Genomic DNA, 20807 nt, shown 5'->3' with positions numbered 1-20807 from the left:
CAAATATTCCCTGTAAAGCGCTGCGGAATATGTGTGCGCTTTATAAATAACTAGTAATACATATTAAGCAGGTCTGCAATGAAATTGTTAATAAGGAATGTTGTGAAATTGAAAATCCATTCAGTGCTGAATCTCTGTCATCCTCCCGTATTTAAATAATAGGATGTAACATGAAATATGAGACAGTCATCTTATTGTCATTAGAGCACATCTGATAACTGCATTTCACTCTGGAGGAGGGGCTCACTATTTTGCAGTATGCAATTTGTAGACCATGGAAACTTCTTACTGATCAAATCACAGCTACAAACCGTGAGCTCTGTTTTTGTTCCAGTCTTTATGCGGAAATCGGATCTGAAAAACTTTTGATGACCTCTCTGGAATACTGCAGGGTCAGTTGGTCTGATCATATAAGCCATCTGGTAACCTTATCTGTGAGAGGGGGGCTGAGCGGATTTTGTTTACACAGTTGGGAATATTTGTAATACTTGCTGGCACTGCTGAAAGACACTGGGGGTCACCTCCAGCTCAGGAGTATTTTGTAAATCATGGATTAGAGATTGCTAGTTTTTTTTTGCTGGGTATTAATGAAACCGCCCCCACACCACTCCCACAAATCACTAAGGTTTAGTAGTTTATTAATATATGTGGAAGTGCTAAATTCAGATTAATAGGAACTTTGAACGCTTGTACAGGTAATCTCAAGGTGGTTGTCTGTATACGGATTCTTATAAAGAGAAAACTTCCTTCTGATTTTATTTTTACAAATCTGATTGTCAAATGAAAGACTCATCATTTATTAATTAACCGTTGATATAGTACGTATTCTGCTACACTACATAGAGGATATTTAGGCGTTTGGGAGGAAACCGGGAGTATCTGAAGTAACCCATGCATAATTGGGGATAACATACAAACTTCACAAAGGACCTTGAAGGGACTCTAACCCAAGACCTCAGTGCTGTGAGGCAACAAGCTAATTGTTTCACAGTCCTTTCTGATGTTTGGGGTATGGTGGAGTCTCCTGTTACATATATTAGTGTCATGTAATGGGTGTTGGTTATTAACTCTTTGTTACACAGAATTGTAGCAGGGTTATTCAGTTCAGTGAAATGGGAGGGACTAGGTAAAGGCACACAGAGACTAGTATGGTAGCAAATATTCCAGGTGTGAAGACTCTGTACTCACAACAACACATCACATCACATGGAATTGAATTCCCTTAAGGGTTTAATGTGTACAGCTTAGAACAGAGAAGGGGCAGCAGAGGCAATATTATAGAAACATTCACTAAAAGTATTAATAGCATTTAGGGTGCAGTTTCCAGGAGTTTGGTAACGTAAGGAAGAACTCATCCCCAGAGCTTGACACATTCGCGCTGAATTGAGTTCCCTCCAGATACAGATTACTAAACTTTTGTTGTCTATCTAAAATAAAGGGCGAGGGAAAAAGAACTACCAGGTTTTAAATGTTAATAAAAAAAGGCATGGTAAATGCTATTCAGAATTTAAGTACACAGGGCCTTATTCAAGTTTGTTAGCAATCCAAAAGGCACTCTAGTGGGAAAAACCATGTTGCACTGCAGGTGGGTCAGATGTAACTTGTGCAGACAGACTTAGATTTGGGTGGGGTGTGTTCAAACTGAAAATAAGATTTTACTTACCGATAAATCTATTTCTCATAGTCCGTAGTGGATGCTGGGACTCCGTAAGGACCATGGGGATATAGCGGCTCCGCAGGAGACAGGGCACAAAATAAAAGCTTAAGGATCAGGTGGTGTGCACTGGCTCCTCCCCCTATGACCCTCCTCCAAGCCTCAGTTAGGATACTGTGCCCGGACGAGCGTACATAATAAGGAAGGATATTGAATCCCGGGTAAGACTCATACCAGCCACACCAATCACACCGTACAACTTGTGATCTGAACCCAGTTAACAGTATGATAAACGCAAAGGAGCCTCTGAAAAGATGGCTCACAACAATAATAACCCGAATTTTTGTAACAATAACTATATACAAGTATTGCAGACAATCCGCACTAGGGATGGGCGCCCAGCATCCACTACGGACTATGAGAAATAGATTTATCGGTAAGTAAAATCTTATTTTCTCTGACGTCCTAGTGGATGCTGGGACTCCGTAAGGACCATGGGGATTATACCAAAGCTCCCAAACGGGCGGGAGAGTGCGGATGACTCTGCAGCACCGAATGAGAGAACTCCAGGTCCTCCTCAGCCAGGGTATCAAATTTGTAGAATTTAGCAAACGTGTTTGCCCCTGACCAAGTAGCTGCTCGGCAAAGTTGTAAAGCCGAGACCCCTCGGGCAGCCGCCCAAGATGAGCCCACCTTCCTTGTGGAATGGGCTTTTACTGATTTTGGCTGTGGCAATCCTGCCACAGAATGTGCAAGCTGAATTGTACTACAAATCCAACGAGCAATCGTCTGCTTAGAAGCAGGAGCACCCAGCTTGTTGGGTGCATACAGGATAAACAGCGAGTCAGATTTTCTGACTCCAGCCGTCCTGGAAACATATATTTTCAAGGCCCTGACAACGTCAAGCAACTTAGAGTCCTCTAAGTCCCTGGTAGCCGCAGGTACCACAATAGGTTGGTTCATGTGAAATGCAGAAACCACCTTAGGTAGAAATTGAGGACGAGTCCTCAATTCCGCCCTGTCAGAATGAAATATCAAGTAAGGGCTTTTATATGATAAAGCCGCCAATTCTGACACACGCCTGGCTGAAGCCAAGGCTAACAGCATCGACACCTTCCATGTGAGATATTTTAAGTCCACAGTGGAAAGTGGTTCAAACCAATGTGACTTTAGAAAACTCAACACCACATTGAGATCCCAAGGTGCCACTGGAGGCACAAAAGGAGGCTGTATGTGCAGCACCCCTTTTACAAATGTCTGAACTTCAGGTACTGAAGCCAGTTCTTTCTGGAAGAAAATCGACAGGGCCGAAATTTGAACCTTAATGGACCCTAATTTTAGGCCCATAGACAGTCTTGTTTGCAGGAAATGAAGGAAACGACCCAGTTGAAATTCCTCTGTAGGGGCCTTCTTGGCCTCACACCACGCAACATATTTACGCCAAATGCGGTGATAATGTTTTGCGGTTACGTCCTTCCTGGCTTTGACCAGAGTAGGGATGACTTCTTCTGGAATGCCTTTTTCCCTCAGGATTCGGCGTTCAACCGCCATGCCGTCAAACGCAGCCGCGGTAAGTCTTGGAACAGACAAGGCCCCTGCAGTAGCAGGTCCTTTCTTAGAGGTAGAGGCCACGGTTCGTCCGTGAGCATCTCTTGAAGTTCTGGGTACCAAGTCCGTCTTGGCCAATCCGGAACCACGAGTATAGTTCTTACTCCTCTCCTTCTTATGATTCTCAGTACTTTTGGTATGAGAGGCAGAGGAGGGAACACATACACTGACTGGTACACCCACGGCGTTACCAGAGCGTCCACTGCTATTGCCTGAGGGTCCCTTGACCTGGCGCAATATCTGTCCAGTTTTTTGTTTAGACCTGACGCCATCATGTCCACCTTTTGGTTTTTCCCAACGGTTTACAATCAGGTGGAAGACTTCTGGGTGAAGTCCCCACTCTCCCGGGTGAAGGTCGTGTCTGCTGAGGAAGTCTGCTTCCCAGTTGTCCACTCCCGGAATGAATACTGCTGACAGTGCTATCACATGATTTTCCGCCCAGCGAAGAATCCTTGCAGCTTCTGCCATTGCCCTCCTGCTTCTCGTGCCGCCCTGTCTGTTTACGTGGGCGACTGACGTGATGTTGTCCGATTGGATCAACACCGCCTGACCCTGAAGCAGAGGTTTTGCTTGACTTAGGGCATTGTAAATGGCCCTTAGTTCCAGAATGTTTATATGAAGAGACGTTTCCAAGCTTGACCACAGGCCCTGGAAATTCCTTCCCTGTGTGACTGCTCCCCAGCCTCTCAGGCTGGCATCCGTGGTTACCAGGATCCAATCCTGAATGCCAAATCTGCGGCCCTCTAGTAGATGAGCACTCTGCAGCCACCACAGGAGAGACACCCTTGTCCTTGGCGACAGGGTTATCCGCTGATGCATCTGCAGATGCGATCCGGACCATTTGTCCAGTAGATCCCACTGAAATGTTCTTGCATGGAATCTTCCGAATGGAATCGCTTCGTAAGAAGCCACCATTTTCCCCAGGACCCTCGTGCACTGATGCACTGAGACCTGTCCTGGTTTTAGGAGGTTCCTGACTAGCTCGGATAACTCCCTGGCCTTCTCCTCCGGGAGAAACACCTTCTTCTGGACTGTGTCCAGAATCATTCCTAGGAACAGTAGACGTGTCGTTGGAATCAGCTGCGATTTTGGAATATTTAGAATCCACCCGTGCTGACGTAACACTACCTGAGATAGTGCTACTCCGACTTCTAACTGTTCCCTGGATCTTGCCCTTATCAGGAGATCGTCCAAGTAAGGGATAATTGAAATGCCTTTTCTTCGTAGAAGAATCATCATTTCGGCCATTACCTTGGTAAAGACCCGAGGTGCCGTGGACAATCCAAACGGCAGCGTCTGAAACTGATAATGACAGTTTTGTACTACAAACCTGAGGTACCCTTGGTGAGAAGGGTATATCGGGACGTGGAGATAAGCATCTTTGATGTCCAGAGACACCATATAGTCCCCTTCTTCCAGGTTCGCTATCACTGCTCTGAGTGACTCCATCTTGAATTTGAACCTTTTTATGTAAGTGTTCAAGGATTTCAGATTTAAAATTGGTCTCACCGAGCCGTCCGGCTTCGGTACCACAAACAGCGTGGAATAATACCCCTTTCCTTGTTGCAGGAGGGGTGCCTTGATTATCACCTGCTGGGAATACAGCTTGTGAATGGCTTCTAGAACTGCCTCCCTGTCGGAGGGAGACTTTGGTAAAGCAGACTTCAGGAAACGATGAGGGGGAAACGCCTCGAATTCCAGTTTGTACCCCTGCGATACTACCTGTAGAATCCAGGGATCCACTTGCGAGTGAGCCCACTGCGCGTTGAAATTTTTGAGACGGGCCCCCACCATATCTGAGTCTGCTTGTAAAGCCCCAGCGTCATGCTGAAGACTTGGCAGAAGCAGGGGAGGGCTTCTGCTCTTGGGAAGCGGCTGCATGGTGCAGTCTTTTTCCTCTTCCTCTGCCCCGGGGCAGAAAGGAGTGGCCTTTTGCTCGCTTGTACTTATGGGAACGGAAGGACTGAGATTGAAAAGACGGTGTCTTTTTCTGCTGATGTGGAGTGACCTGGGGTAAAAAGGTGGATTTTCCAGCCGTTGCCGTGGCCACCAGGTCCGATAGACCAGCCCCAAATAACTCCTCCCCTTTATACGGCAATACTTCCATGTGCCGTTTGGAATCCGCATCCCCTGACCACTGTCGCGTCCACAACGCTCTTCTGGCAGAGATGGACATAGCACTTACTCTTGATGCCAGGGTGCAAATATCCCTCTGTGCATCATGCATATATAATAATGCATCCTTTAAATGTTCTATAGTTAACAAAATATTGTCCCTATCCAGGGTATCAATATTCTCAGTCAGGGAATCCGACCATGCGACTCCAGCACTGCACATCCAGGCTGAGGCGATTGCTGGTCGCAGTATAACACCAGTATGTGTGTATATACTTTTTAGGATATTTTCCAGCCTTCTATCAGCTGGTTCTTTGAGGGTAGCCGTATCAGGAGACGGTAACGCTACTTGTTTAGATAAACGTGTGAGCGCCTTATCTACCCTAGGGGGTGTTTCCCAATGCGCCCTAACCTCTGGCGGGAAAGGATATAATGCTAATAATTTTTTAGAAATTAGCTGTTTTTTATCGGGAGAAACCCACGCTTTTTCACACACCTCATTTATTTCCTCTGACTCAGGAAAAAATATTGGTAGTTTTTTCTCACCCCACATAATACCCTTCTTTGTGGTACTTGTAGTGTCAGAAAGGTTCAATGCCTCTTTCATTGCCGTGATCATGTAACGTGTGGCCCTACTGGACATTATGTTTGTCTCGTCACCGTCGACACTAGACTCAGTATCTGTGTCAGGGTCTGTGTCGACCCACTGAGGTAACGGGCGTTTTAGCGCCCCTGACGGTGTCTGAGACGCCTGGACAGGCACTAACTGATTTGCCGGCTGTCTCATGTCGTCAACAGTTTTTTGCAAATTGCTGACATTATCACTTAATTGTTTAAATACAATCATCCAGTCAGGTGTCGACTCCCTAGGGGGTGACATCACCAACGCAGGCAACTGCTCCGCCTCCACATAATTTTCCTCCTCATACATGTCGACACACGCGTACCGACACACAGCACACACACACCGGGAATGCTCTGATAGAGGACAGGACCCCACTTAGCCCTTTGGAGAGACAGAGGGAGAGTCTGCCAGCACACACCCAGCGCTATATATATATACAGGGATAACCTTATATAAGTGTTATTCCCTTATAGCTGCTGTTAATTATTGTTATTTGCTGCCAACAATGCCCCCCCTTCTCTTTTTTACCCTGATTCTGAAGCAGGACTGCAGGGGAGAGTCAGGGAGCCGTCCTTCCAGCGGAGCTGTGAGGGAAAATGGCGCTTGTGTGCTGAGGAGATAGGCTCCGCCCCTTCACGACGTCCTTATCTCCCGCTTTTTTGTGTAAAATGGCAGGGGATTAAAATACATCCATATAGCCCAGGAGCTATATGTGATGTATTCTGTTTTGCCACCTAAGGTATTCTGTTATATTGCGTCTCAGGGCGCTCCCCCCCCCAGCGCCCTGCACCCTCAGTGACCGGAGTGTGAAGTGTGCTGAGAGCAATGGCGCACAGCTGCGGTGCTGTGCGCTACCTTAGTCTGAAGACAGGATGTCTTCTGCCGCCGATTTCACCGGACCTCTTCGTCTCTTCTGGCTCTGTAAGGGGGACGGCGGCGCGGCTCCGGTGACCCATCCAGGCTGAACCTGTGATCGTCCCTCTGGAGCTAGTGTCCAGTAGCCTAAGAAACCCGATCCACTCTGCACTCAGGTGAGTCCGTTTCTTCTCCCCTTAGTCCCACGATGCAGTGAGCCTGTTGCCAGCAGGACTCACTGAAAATAAAAAAACCTAACTAAACTTTTATTCTAAGCAGCTCAGGAGAGCCACCTAGATTGCACCCTTCTCGGCCGGGCACAAAAATCTAACTGAGGCTTGGAGGAGGGTCATAGGGGGAGGAGCCAGTGCACACCACCTGATCCTTAAGCTTTTATTTTGTGCCCTGTCTCCTGCGGAGCCGCTATATCCCCATGGTCCTTACGGAGTCCCAGCATCCACTAGGACGTCAGAGAAATCTAAATTGCAATGTAAAAATAAAGCAGCCAGTATTTTACCCTGCACAGAAACAATGTAACCCACTCAAATCTAAAGCCCCATACATACGGGGAGATTTGTCCCGGAGATGTGTGCTGAGCAATCTAGCACAGATTGCTCAGCACACTGTGCGCTGTGTGCAATGTGTGCGCTGTGTGCTGAGCGAGGGAGGAAAAAAAAAACTCACTTCACCCGGCAAAGTGAGCGATCTCACTAGATTGGGCATGCATGCCCAATCTAGAGCCGGGGATAGTGACTCGTGGGGCCGTGTTTCGCTGTCGCCGACACCACTACACACGGAGCAATGTTTGCTTAATTTCTAAGCAATCTAGTCAGATTGCTTAGAAATTAAATATCGCTCCGTGTGTACCCCCCTTTATTCTCTCTGCACATGTTACATCTGCCCCACTTGCAGTGCAACATGGTTTTGTCCATTAGTGTGCTTTTTGGGTTTGCTAACCCTATAATCTAAAAGTGCATGGAACACAGTTTATTTTCAATTGGTTTTGAATATGAAATTGCCATTTCTTGGTGAATAGCTGCCTTTAAGTTCATTAATGGTTCTTGGTTGATGTTTGTAGACCTCGGCTTTCAGATGACCCATATGACTGTGTAGAGCTCTTTCATGAAGCTGATGAGGATTGTTTTCTGCCCAGTAATGAAAGTTCCGCTTGCTAACGTAGCCAGACAAATGAAAGTGAGCTTTGTCAGGAAATTGAAGCAATAAGGCCAGAAATGAGTCGCCGAGTGATGTGATATCACGAATGGAGGCCGCTATCTGGATGATATCATATCATGCTGTATTCCATGCACTTTCACATTATGTACTAAGATTTTGAATAGCATTTACCATGCTTTTTTTTTTTTTTGTTAACCTTAAAAATTTGAGAAGTTTTTTTCCCCTTCACTTTGTATTATCAAACCATTGCATTCATGCTTTAACCACTTAACTGAAGATTTTTCCCTTCAAAACCGTTCATATATTTGTTGTTTAAAACAACAACGTATTTAATATAGTTTAAGAAGTATTTTTTCAAATATATAAATAGTATCTGCAGGACGGATCTTCTCGTCAAAAACTGGGGGACACTGGGGCGGCGTGGTCGAATGTGCCAGTTAAGTGACACTCACATAGTGGTAAAGTTTACCTAATACCATGGTACATTAAGCAGCAAGGGTAGCCGGAGATTTGAGATCTGGGATCTACTTTTCGTTCACTAAGGGTTATAGTTAATTAAAGTCTGATCCATTCCGACATGCATTTGTCGGAATGGATCCGACAAGGGCTATTCAATGAACGGCGATTTGGCCGTTCCTGATCATCCCAGTCCAACTTTACAAAAAGTTGGATTGAGATGAGGGAGCTGAGGAGGAGGAGATTGGGGAGAGCAGCGGTTACAGCAGCGTAGCATGAGGATAAGGCACCGCCACCAGACCTCATGGCAGCGTCCAGTCTGCTCCAGCAAGCAGGACCTCGCTTGCTGGAGCCTTGTGGACGCTGCCATGAGCAGCGGCGGTGCCCCATCCTCCAGCTACACTGTGCTATAGCTACTGCTCTCCCCCGCCTCCCCGCTGCTCTCCCTCCTGCTACACTGTGCTATAGCTGCTGCTCTCCCCCGCCTCCCCGCTGCTCTCCCTCCTGCTACACTGTGCTATAGCTGCTGCTCTCCCCCGCCTCCCCGCTGCTCTCCCTCCTGCTACACTGTGCTATAGCTGCTGCTCTCCCTCGCCTCCCCGCTGCTCTCCCTCCTACTACACTGTGCTATAGCTGCTGCTCTCCCTCGCCTCCCCGCTGCTCTCCCTTCTGCTACACTGTGCTGTAGCTGCTGCTCTCCCCGCCTCCCCGCTGCTCTCCCTCCTGCTACACTGTGCTGTAGCTACTGCTCCCCCCCCCTCCCCGCTGCTCTCCCTCCTGCTACACTGTGCTGTAGCTGCTGCTCCCCCCCCACCTCCCCGCTGCTCTCACTCCTGCTACACTGTGCTGTAGCTGCTGCTCTCCCCCGCCTCCCCGCTGCTCTCCCTCCTGCTACACTGCTATAGCTGCTGCTCTCCCTCGCCTCCCCGCTGCTCTCCCTCCTGCTACACTGTGCTGTAGCTGCTGCTCCCCCCCCACCTCCCCGCTGCTCTCCCTCCTGCTACACTGTGCTGTAGCTACTGCTCCCCCCCACCTCCCTGCTGCTCTCCCTCCTGCTACACTGTGCTGTAGCTGCTGCTCTCCCCCGCCTCCCCGCTGCTCTCCCTCCTGCTACACTGTGCTATAGCTGCTGCTCTCCCCCGCCTCCCTGCTGCTACACTGTGCTGTAGCTGCTGCTTTCCCCGGATTGAGATGGTCGGAAACGGGGCCAAAACCTGACGGATTTGGCCCCGTTTCCAACAGAAGCATGCAGATTGACGACTATTCCGCCGATCCACGTGCTCTCCCTGTCCCTGCTCTCCCCATCTCATTCGACTTTTTTTAAAGTCGAATTGAGATGGTCAAAAAGGGGGCCAAAACCTATCGGTTTTGGCGCCGTTTTTGACACAAGCACGTGGATCGGCAGTTATTCCGCTGATCCACGTGCTTTTTGACAAGTCGAATTCATCGATTTGTTGAAGAATTTGGGGTTATAGTTGAAAACTGCTGTCTTTCCGACAGACGGCAGCTTTCGACTGCAATTGAATATACCCCTTAGAAGTGATCTCCCAGCGTTAGTGCGTTGAAAATGCAAAATTTACTAATGAGATGACTTGCACTGCATGGGATGGCTGGCATTACAGACAGTGACTGTGTACCATGGGCTTTACTTTTAGGGGGTAGAGATCGATCATTTTTATTTTATAAAGAATACTGATGGACTGATCAGAGGGATCTGTGTCGCTGTGAATATGTCCACCAGTTGTGACTGATTGCAAGCAGAAAATGCATCCCACAAAAGAACATTTTGCTACTTATTCAATTTTAGTCGCATCTCATGTTTACACAGATCTGTATAATGTTTTTAGTTCCTTTGATGAATATTTATGATGACCTCCCACCTGTAAATAAATGTGTATGAATACTGTCCCTACCTTACCATCACAGTTCATATACTGGGCTTTTGGTATTCTTCAGTGCTAATTTCTTATTCAGGTGACCGGCAGAGCACTCTTCAATGACTGCAGGGAGTCTGGACACCCACAATAGGTCCATGCATCTGTCCCTGCCAGTGATGTTTCACAGACAGTGTGACTGTGCCCTGGATGTATTTCTTCACAGGGTGGTGCTAGATTCCATATAGTAGCACAGTGGTTCTCAAACTCGGTCCTCAGGACCCCACACGGTTCACATTTTCCAGGTCACCCGGCAGCTGCTCTGTGTATCACCAACTGTCACATTTGAAAAATCTACAGGTGACCTGAAAGACATGAACCGTGTGGGGTCCTGAGGACCGAGTTTGAGAACCTGTGTAGTAGCAGATCGCTGTCCAGTAGCAGTAGAGAGGGGGAGCCAGTAGTGTGATTGGCCGCTGTATGTAGCAGAGTGTATCAGACCTGGTCCCTGCCTCCCTGCTGCTGCTGGATCTGCCGCGCTCTTTATAAGCTCCTCGCAGCACGCTGGTGGTGTCATGACTAATGGGAGCTGGGTTTCTGATGCCCCAGAAGCCATCACAGGTTTCTTTTTGTTAAGTTGGTCATGATCTATCTGTGGCTGCCTCATGAGCCTACTGGCGGTTCACGATCAACATTTTGGCCATGGTACACATTGTAGATATGTAGCATCCTGCCATGGTACACATTGTATGATGTACAGCATCACGATAGTGTAAACATTGTACGTTATACAGTATGTCTAGCCACTGTGCTATATCCAGTAGACTGCATAGCAAGCTCACTACTAATAATAAATGAATATTTCTTTCTTGGCTAACGTGGTGTCTACAGTCTGAATTCAAGGCTTGTACAGGGTTCCATGCCTGCTCCTATTTATTACTGCATTTGTGTACACTTCTGGAGGCTACGGGGATACTAATCTAGCATTTTTCTTATATTTATAGGATGAAGTAGACAGTCTAAATCCAGTTCTCAGGGACAACCCCCAGCTTCATGAGGACGTGAAAGCCTGGGTTAAAGAACACAAGGTTCAGGAGATTTTTATGCAAGGTAAGTGTGTGTGACATACATTTGTGTCAGAGTAATTAGCTTGGACTTGTTTATATGTGTGTGTGACAGTGTGCCTAATTGTCAGGGCTTCATATTCATATTGTCTCCTCTTTTCATTCCTGTTTTTGGAATTATTTACTTTATTTCAGATGCCACTTTCACATCAGGACTCTTAGTGTGTAGTCCTGCTATGTGATTGCTGAAGTTATAAGAACTACTGTATTGAGCAATTGCTACTGCGCTACATTCATTTCACTACATTCTGTAATTCATTGTGCAAACCCACCTCTTCTTGCATGCTGTGTCTGATCCTAATTTCCTGTCTTTCCTCTTTATATAGTCTGTAACAGTCAGTCCTTATGGAACCCTAACAGTGCGTGTTTTCCAGATATCCTCAGAAATAATTAGTACCACCTATAGTTCTATTGTGTTGGTCAAATAATACATCTCTGCCCCATTTAGAATAGATGGTCTAGAAAACATGCATTTTTAGGGTTCCATGAGGACTGATTTGGAGAAACATTTGTCTGCATAGTTTTGTAGAGTTATAGTAGCTTGGGGGAGTGTCTGAGTATATATGTCTATGTGTGTGTGTGTATATGCTGTACATAAACAAACATCTATATCACAATCCATACAGTGTGTCCTAAAGTCACTGTGCTGAAGCCGGAAAAAATAGACCTGCTCTAGGTTTATGAGAGACATCTTTTAGTATTTTGGTACCTCCTTTGAGTCTTTTACCCATCAATCATTGTAAGTGAAATTTTGAGAAATAATTCCTCTTTCACACATACATGAAAATCCCAGGTTTTTGCACGTACTGTAAACACACATCAACTTGGAATTTTGCTATGTCTGAAAGCAAACTCTCTTTACTAGAGAGAGGCTGGCACCCGGGAATTTCCTGGTTTGCTTGACCCGGCAATTTCCTAGATTGCAAGTCCAAAAGGGGTATGAATGAGAGTGACGCATGTGTAATTACATTTTCATAGCTTGACTTACTTTACCTCTAGCACATTCCGTAACATTTCAGAGAGAATCATACACGGAAAGCTTTAGCATAATGCCGTGCTTTGCTAGCACAGTTTTATTTTTACATTTTTAATTTTCTTTGTGTTAGTGGCAAGTAGTATTATGTCTACCATGTATTTTGCTTTTCCCAACTCTTTAATTAGCACATGAGAAGCTAACTGTCTCACCATCTAGGCGGTGATATCCATCATGCCTCTTTACTTGGAATAATACATTTATTTTAGTTTTCTTCTACCTATAATATAGCATAAACCAACGATTTACTGGGGCAGATGTATTAAGCCTAGAGACGGCATAAGGAGGTGATAAACCAGTGTAAACGCAAGGTGATAAACGCACCAGCCAATCAGCTCCTAACTGTTAATTTACATATTGGAGCTGATTGGCTGGTGTGTTTAACACCTTGCACTTATCACTGGTATATGACTTCCTTATGCCGTCTCCAGGCTTAATACATCTGCCCCATTATGTGCTGTTGGTCAGGTCTTGCTTTGCTGCATACCTATATAGTAATACGGCTTTTTGGATTTTGGGAAAGTGATTTTATTTGTCCCATAAGAAATGAAGAACTACCAATATGATACATATAGCAGAATGCTATTACTTAAGGCATGTAACCCATTTATTCATTCAGGCAGTCTAATAAGCATCACATTCCCTCTTTCATAATACTTGGCATTGGTCAGGTGACGAACATGAGTATGGGCTTATAGCTTACAATCTACCATTCCAGGTTTTGTCTTTTAATGTAGCTGCTGCTTTAAAAAGAGCAAAGGATCATATAGTGTTGAGGTTACTAAAAGGTTAAAAAGGGGCAGACCAGATGGGCCGAGTGGGTCTTCTCTGTCACAAATTCTATGTTTCTATGTTTATTCTGAAAAATAACTGAGAGAATATGCTCAAAACTGTTCTTATTAGTGGCAAACATCCGAAACTGGTCACGTAAGGGGTTGGGTGGCGTCTCTGCTGACCTATGAAATGTTGTTATTTTGCGGAGGTGAAATTTTAAACCCTCTTCATGTGTTTTTATTCTGCTAAACGTACATACACATTTTGTATGTATCTAATTTCTAATTAAATCTGGTAAGGGTTTGAGTAATTGACTCAGTTGGTCACATACACACATTTGTTTGTTATAGCCATCAGACATACGTGTAGCTCTCCTGGAATTGCTGGGCTTTTCTAGTATGGATGAAGTTAGCCTACTGTTACAAATTCTAGCTTAGTCGTGATTAACTATTATTTGGATGAATGCTGCTTGAGTGATTGTCATGGCTGGTGATGGGTATCTGATTGGATCTAATGTACATTACAGCCACATACACAGGTCTGGGGAACGTTAGACGGTAAATAAGGGGAACATTCAATACGGGCCCATAAAATACAGTGCTTTTATCTGGATAGCTTTACCCACAGTTTTGATATAAAGAGCCAATTGGGGATGTCTTTAGCTTTTCGACAGTAAACATGTCGAGAGCAGAATGTATTCCCCTGGATTTTAGACACCATTATAACGGCAGCCGTATAACTGTAAACATCATAAATTATGGTGTTTATAGCTGTTGTTTTCCCTCAGCACTTTACAGAGAATATTTGGCCATTCACATCAGTCCCAGACCCAGTGGAGCTTACAATCTAAATTCCCGATCACATGTAAACGCATCGTAGATGCATTCACGCTAGGGTTCATTTTGTTAATTAACCTACTAGTATATTTGTGTATTGTGGGAGGAAACCCACGCACAGGGAGAATATACAAACTCCACATAGTTAGAGCCATGGTGGAAATCAAACTCATTACCTCAGTGCTGTGAGGCAGTAATGCTAACCATTACACCATCCGTACCGCCCAATGAGGTCTATGTTCAGGGGTGTACATATAGCTTATTAACATTTTGTTTGTCGGAAAGCTGTATTTATCCCACCAATCTGGCGGATTAAGAAGCCAGGGATGATGGGAATCCGTTCTAAATTATTGGGAATATGCTGATAATTAAGGTGTCTTAATACCTGGTTCCTGGGGCTTTGATGCTTGTGTTTTTGTAACAGATATGCACTGTTTTTATATGTATGATTTTTCTTATTCTCATTGTGTATCTTGCCAAGTAGTATGTTTTATATAGAGTCATTCCAAAAAAATCTGTAATATTCCAAAATTTAAGGTGACCCAATAGAATAATGGGCAGCTTGGGGTAGATCTACTAAAGCTCATAACCAATCATATTCTATCATTTTCCAGTATGCAATGGAGAAATGAGAGTTAAAATCTCATTGGTTTTCCTAAGGGCAACACCTCCATTTTTTATTTTGTAAGCTCTAGTAAATCTAGTCGTCTGTCTGCCTGCTCCAAGTATCTCAGTATGTGGAGCCTTAGCATGATGTAACAGTTGGAATAGGATCAAGGGACCTTCCCAGACATGGATTTCCGAGTATCGAGATGTCATTGTTCTTTTCATAGGTCCGTATTCCTTAAACGGCTACCGAGTGAGGGTCTACAGACAAGACTCTGCCACCCAGTGGTTCACTGGTATAATTACTCACCATGACCTTTTCACCCGCACTATGATTGTTATGAATGATCAGGTGAGTGGAACATTTTGGCGTTCTTTTCCCTCCAGTGATCATATTTATCAGTGCAAGTGTTTTTTTTTTTTTTTTTTTCGTATTCTTAAACTGTCTCGGGTTCCATTTCTGTACATTTAATGCTTGAGTTATGGTGCCCACACACGGTGCAATTCTCACATTCTATTTGATCTTTTTTGTTCAAGTAGCATTGCGTCTAGTTCACATCGAACCATGTTTAGTTTACATAAAAACATAGAAACAGAATTTGATGGCAGATAAGAACCACTTGGCCCACCTAGTCTGCCCCTTTTTTTTATCCTTTAGGCAATCTCAACCCTTTTTGAACCTTAATACTTAGTTTCCCATGCGATGCACGCTCCCGTGTAGTCAGTATCGCAAGGCAAAATAGTATGTGCAGGCAGGTATTGCTGAACTACATCACATACATTACAAATTGCAGTGTAGCCAAAACCAGGTGTAGTTCAAATCGCATACTACTAAAGTACAAATCGCATAGCACAAATAGTATAGCTCAAATCGCAACAAGCACAGATAGCACCGTGTGTGGGCACCATTAGAAGCCAGGGCGTGCCAGTGGTTGTAGGATCGCGTTATTGACAAATGTATAATTTTATTTGTACAGAAGTTGTATTTTTAAAAGCTGAACATGATTGATAGTTATAGAAGCACAGTATTTGTCTGACTGTGGTTACATTTGGTTTGGCTGCCATGCATATATTCATGTATACATGAATTGCTGTGGTCTCTTGTCCCCTTTTATGTTCAGACTTTATTAGCCTTTGCATGCGGTAAACTACATTGTTAATATGCTGGACTTTATCATAATTGTCCAGATGAGAGTGCCACTGACGCCCATTATTGCTGCTCTCACCTAGCTGAGATGGCAAACCGAAATGTGCAAAAACTCCGGCTATTGGGCGCATTTTGGCACTGCGCCCAATAGTTTAGGCGGGTTTAGCTATTTCTTTTTCATCCACTAGGGGTCACTGGAGTACTCTTGGGGATATGGACGGTGTTAGCAAGGAATGCACTGAATATTTAAATTTCAGTAACTCTCCTCCCCTCCATACTCCCCGAATACCTCAGTGTTTTTTCGGTGCTCACATGGAAGGAGCACAAAGCGTGGAGTTCCTCCACATATTCTACTTTTAGAGTATTTTTATTTTTTTTCTATTACAATCCTTTCCCAGGTTACACAAAAGCTCTGGGTCCAGGATTACAGAAGCTGCTGCGTGCAGCTCTTGGCGTGTCGGGCCTCACAAAGGAGCCCCCTCACAGCCACAAGCAGCTCAGCTAATAACAGCTGAGGCTGCAGAAGGGACTGGACGGCACTTGATCAAGAAGCCCCGTCAGAGCCCATGACTTCAGCAGTGCTGCAGAGGCTACCGCTCGCCACTGATGTCCGCTCCCCGCCTAAAGGTCCCTGTACACGACAGTCCGGCGCCCTGCGCCGCTGCTCTCCCACTCCCTCCCGCTTCGGAGCTCTGGCCCGCGAACGGCGGCTGGCGCGGCTCTGTCTGCCGGGGGAGGAGAGAGGGGAGACTGACTACAGTCAGTGCTTGTGCCGCGGGCCGTCTGTGAGGGAGGTCGCGCGGCCGGCTGCCGCTCAGAGGGATGTGCTGCAGGGCCGCTCCAAGCGCCGTTGTCAGCGCTCCCTGATGCTCTGCACAGACCGCGGACAGCGCTCACTGCTGCCGGGGTCTGTCCCTGTCACGGAGCTCAGTCACTCAGAAGGGCAGGGGGAAGTTGCCGGCGGCTCTGCTCACTCAGACCGCGGACAGCGCTCAGTGCTGCCGCGGTCTGTCCCTAAAAAACAGTCCTCGTGGTTACTGGGCTCATGCAGGACAGACAGGAGTTTCACTTCCCCTACTTCATGCACCGCAACTGCAGGGGGGGGGGGGGGGAGAGAGTGTGTGCCCTCAGCAGCAGCAATAGACTGCTTTTGCTAAAGAAGGCTGTATTGTGTTATATATGCATAAGGGCACGTTTTATAACATTCACATGCAATATGTAGTATGCTCTGTGTGACAGACTATACGCACATGGCTGGAGGCCATTTTTTTTTTAACAATGCTTCCTGTTTCTTTTCTAGAACTTTCCGGTCCTACAACACTCTCCACCAGATGGCGCAGGGGTGTTAGTAGGAATTTTCATTTGTACACTGTTCTTCAGCCATATACAGAATTTTACTGAGTCGTGGAATTTGTCTGGTTACATAATAGGTAAGGCGCCAGCAAAACCTCACTGCGCAAGATAGTGGGAATATTAACAGTCGGCCAGTGTTAATTTCACCAGGGCAGTGCGTCAGTCTCTGAAGTTTACGAGTCTGAAGAAACTCTAATGCCTGATGGGGTACTATTTACTAGACGAAACAAGAGCTCCGGTGTGTTTTCCGGTTTCGGAATCTCTTAATAAGATGTTAGTAGAAACACGGAAGAAACCAGATAACCGGGTTTCTATACCTCGCAGATTTAAGTCTAGTTGCCCATTTCCACAGTTTGTAAAATTAACACCCAGTAACAACTGCTAATACGCTTCAAGACCCGTCAGAGCGTAAACTAGAAGCTATGCTACAGTCCATGTATACAGCAGCAGGGGTGTTGCTTATACCTGGTTTGATTGCCATTTGGGTAACTAAGACAAGTCTGGTCTACATGACGATCACCTTATACTTCTCACAGATCACATCTGTGAAGATGCTGAGTATCTAGATACAGCTTCTACTGACGTCTGTCAGCTCACTTCTTGCATTTCCTCGTCGCTAGTTACGACAAGCACTCTGACTGCGGTCTTGGCAAGTGGAGGCAGAGGCTAATAAACTACTCTGGCCCGGCCTTCAAATCCTTTAGACCTCAGCCCTTTCGAGGCCGTGGTAAAAGAACAGCCACGCCTAGTAGACGAGAGGTCGAGGACGTGGTTTTCAACAAACCAACACCTGTAATCAGGAAGCTAAGGTCACCTACAAGCCGGTGGCATGATGGGCTCCCAGCCCTTCTCGGATCTCCAATTGTGGGAGCACGCCTTAAAATATTCCATTTGGCGTGGTTCCAGACTTCCACAGATGGGTGGATACGCAATTTCGTGTTAAAAGATTACAATATAGAGTTCGACTGTCTACCGCCTCTGCGCAAGACAGGACTGCCTGTGTCGGACGACAAGAGGGCGGTTTGGCAAATTGCCATTCAGTCTCTGCTGGATTCAGCTGTTTTGATTCAGGTCCCTGTTCACGACGATGTCAGGGTTCTTATTCCAGTCTGTTTATGGTACCAAAGCCGGATGGCTCGGTCAGGCCATTATTGAAATTACAGGGCCTCAATCAGTTTGTCATTTACTACAGATTCAAGATGGAATCTCTGCGGTCAGTAATTGCAGGTTTAGAGCCACAGGAATTCATGATTGCGCTGGATCTCAAGGATGCGTACTTACACATTCCGATTTGGCCACCTCATCAGAGGTTCTTGCGGTTTGCGATACGGCAGAACCCGTATCAGTTTCACGTTTTACCGTTTGGCCTCTCGTCAGTGCCTCGGGTATTCACCAAAGTGATGTCTCTGATGATAGCTCATCTCAGATCCTTAGGAGTTATAATAGTTCCGTACTTGGACGATCTGCTCATTAAAGCTCCGTCTCAACAGATACTTCTCCAACATGCGTTGCTAAAGTACAATGTACTCGTTCAGCACGGTTGGATTGTCAACTTCAAGAAATCACATCTAATTCCGTCTCAACGACTTCAATTCCTAGGTATGATTCTCAATACGGTAAATCCAAGAATTTACCTCCCAGATCAGAAAGTACAGATTATTCGTCATCTGGTACAATCAGTGCTCAAGCCACGCACAGTCTCGGTACATTTGTGCAGTCGCCTCTTAGGCACAATGATGTTGGCTTTGGAAGCGCTTCAGGTCGGAAGATTTCACTCGCGTCCTTTTCAACTGGATTTGCGCGCACAGTGGTCGGGCTCGCATCTGCAGATTCACCACGGGGTGAGGTTGTCGCCACTGACCAGAGTATCTCTACTCTGGTGGCTCAAAGTACACAATCTAACCGCAGGAAAGCGGTTTGACGCCTGGAATTGGATAATTCTAAAGACGGAAGCGAGTCTCAGAGGTTGGGGAGCTGTGGTTCAAAATTGTCAGCTCCAGGGTCTCTGGGCACAGCACGAAAGATTGCTGTCTCTAAATGTCCTGGAACTCCAGGTACTTTACAATGGTCTACGACATGTAGTGCACATGCTCCGGTCTCAGACTGTCCAGGTGCAGTCAGACAACGCGACGGCGGTCGCGTACATTAACAAAGAGGAACGAGAAGCCACATGGCAATGCGGGAAGTAGCTCGAATCCTCATTTGGCCCGAGCCTTACCAAGTGATATTGTCGGCAGTGTTCATTCCGAGATTGGACTACTGGGAGGCGAATTATCTCAGTTGTCTGCATTTTCATCCAGGGAAATGGGCATTAAATCCAGAAGTGTTTCACATGTTGGTCCAAAATGGGGGTTACCCTCAAGTGGACCTGATGGCATCTCGCCACAATCCCCAAACACCCCAGTATGTGTCCAGAACGAGAGATCCAAAGGCAGTGGCGGTGGATGCTCTCACAATCGCTTGGCCGTACAGCCTCGTGTATCTGTTTCCACCATTTCCGCTGCTCCCTCTGTTGCTAAAACGTATCAAAAGAGAGTCCGCCACAGTCATACTAGTGGCGCCTCATTGGCCTCGGAGAGCTGGGTTCTCGGATCTCCGCGGATTACTCGCAGACGATCCTTGGCCGCTCCCACTATGTCCGGACTTGTAACAACAGGGTCTGTTCCTTTACCCCGATTTAGCGCGGCTGCGGTTGACGAGGTGACTGGGGAGACAGTCCTCTTAAGAAGAGAGGGCATTCCAGAATCTGTTATACCAACCATGTTACGTGCTAGGAAGCCAGTTACGGCAGTTCATTATTACAGAATTTGGCGTGCCTATATAGGTTGGTGTGAAGCTCGGAAGTTTCCGAGATCATCTTTCAAGTTATCCCGTCTTTTGTTATTTCTCCAGACGGGGTTAGATGGAGGACTGCGTTTATCTACACTAAAGGTGCAGGTATCTGCGTTGTCAATTTATTTTCAAAGACGATTGGCTCTATTGCCGTCGGTACACACTTTTCTGCAAGGTGTCCTCAGAGTACAGCCTCCATTCATTCCACCTACAGCGCCATGGGACTTGAATCTGGTTTTACATTTCTTACAGTCTTCATATTTTGAACCCTTACAACAAGTGGATATAAAGTTTCTCACTTGGAAAACCATTTTTCTTCTAGCCTTAGCTTCGGCAAGGCGTGTTTCAGATTTGGGTGCATTGTCATGCAAGCCACCGTATTTGGTGTTTCATGATGACAGAGCGGAACTTCGGACGAATCCCGTTTTCTTACCAAAGGTAGTGTCATCTTTTCACATCAACCAATAGTAGTTCCTGTGTTGACAGCACATTCTGGAACTCTGGATGTGGTACACGCATTACGCGTTTATGTATCCCGAACATCTACAGTTCGTAAGACGGATACGTTGTTTGTTCTCTATGTTGCGGCCAAGATGGGTTGGCCAGCGTCTAAGCAGACCTTATCCAGATGGATAAAACTGACCATACGTCAAGCTTACCTTCATGCTAGGTTACAGCCGCCTACATCAGTAACAGCTCATTCCACACGTTCTGTGGGAACTTCATGGGCAGCTGCTCG

The 20807-nt window shown here is 46.0% G+C and overlaps 1 protein-coding gene across 2 annotated transcripts in view; it reads left to right on the top strand.

Annotated features, from left to right (window-relative positions):
* JMJD1C (jumonji domain containing 1C) overlaps nucleotides 1–20807 on the top strand; it is a 438983-nt gene that overhangs the window by 366536 nt on the left and 51640 nt on the right. For both annotated transcript variants that reach the window (XM_063961821.1, XM_063961823.1), the window contains 2 exons: nucleotides 11368–11473; nucleotides 14964–15088. In XM_063961821.1, the coding sequence (XP_063817891.1) occupies nucleotides 11368–11473; nucleotides 14964–15088 (231 nt within the window). The remainder of the gene's footprint in view (nucleotides 1–11367; nucleotides 11474–14963; nucleotides 15089–20807) is intronic.

The sequence above is a fragment of the Pseudophryne corroboree genome, chromosome 3 (genome assembly GCF_028390025.1).
Source record: "Pseudophryne corroboree isolate aPseCor3 chromosome 3, aPseCor3.hap2, whole genome shotgun sequence".
Lineage (NCBI taxonomy): Eukaryota > Metazoa > Chordata > Amphibia > Anura > Myobatrachidae > Pseudophryne > Pseudophryne corroboree.
The sequence above is the reverse complement of the archived record's forward strand: the minus strand, read 5'-3'. Positions and strand labels throughout refer to the sequence as shown.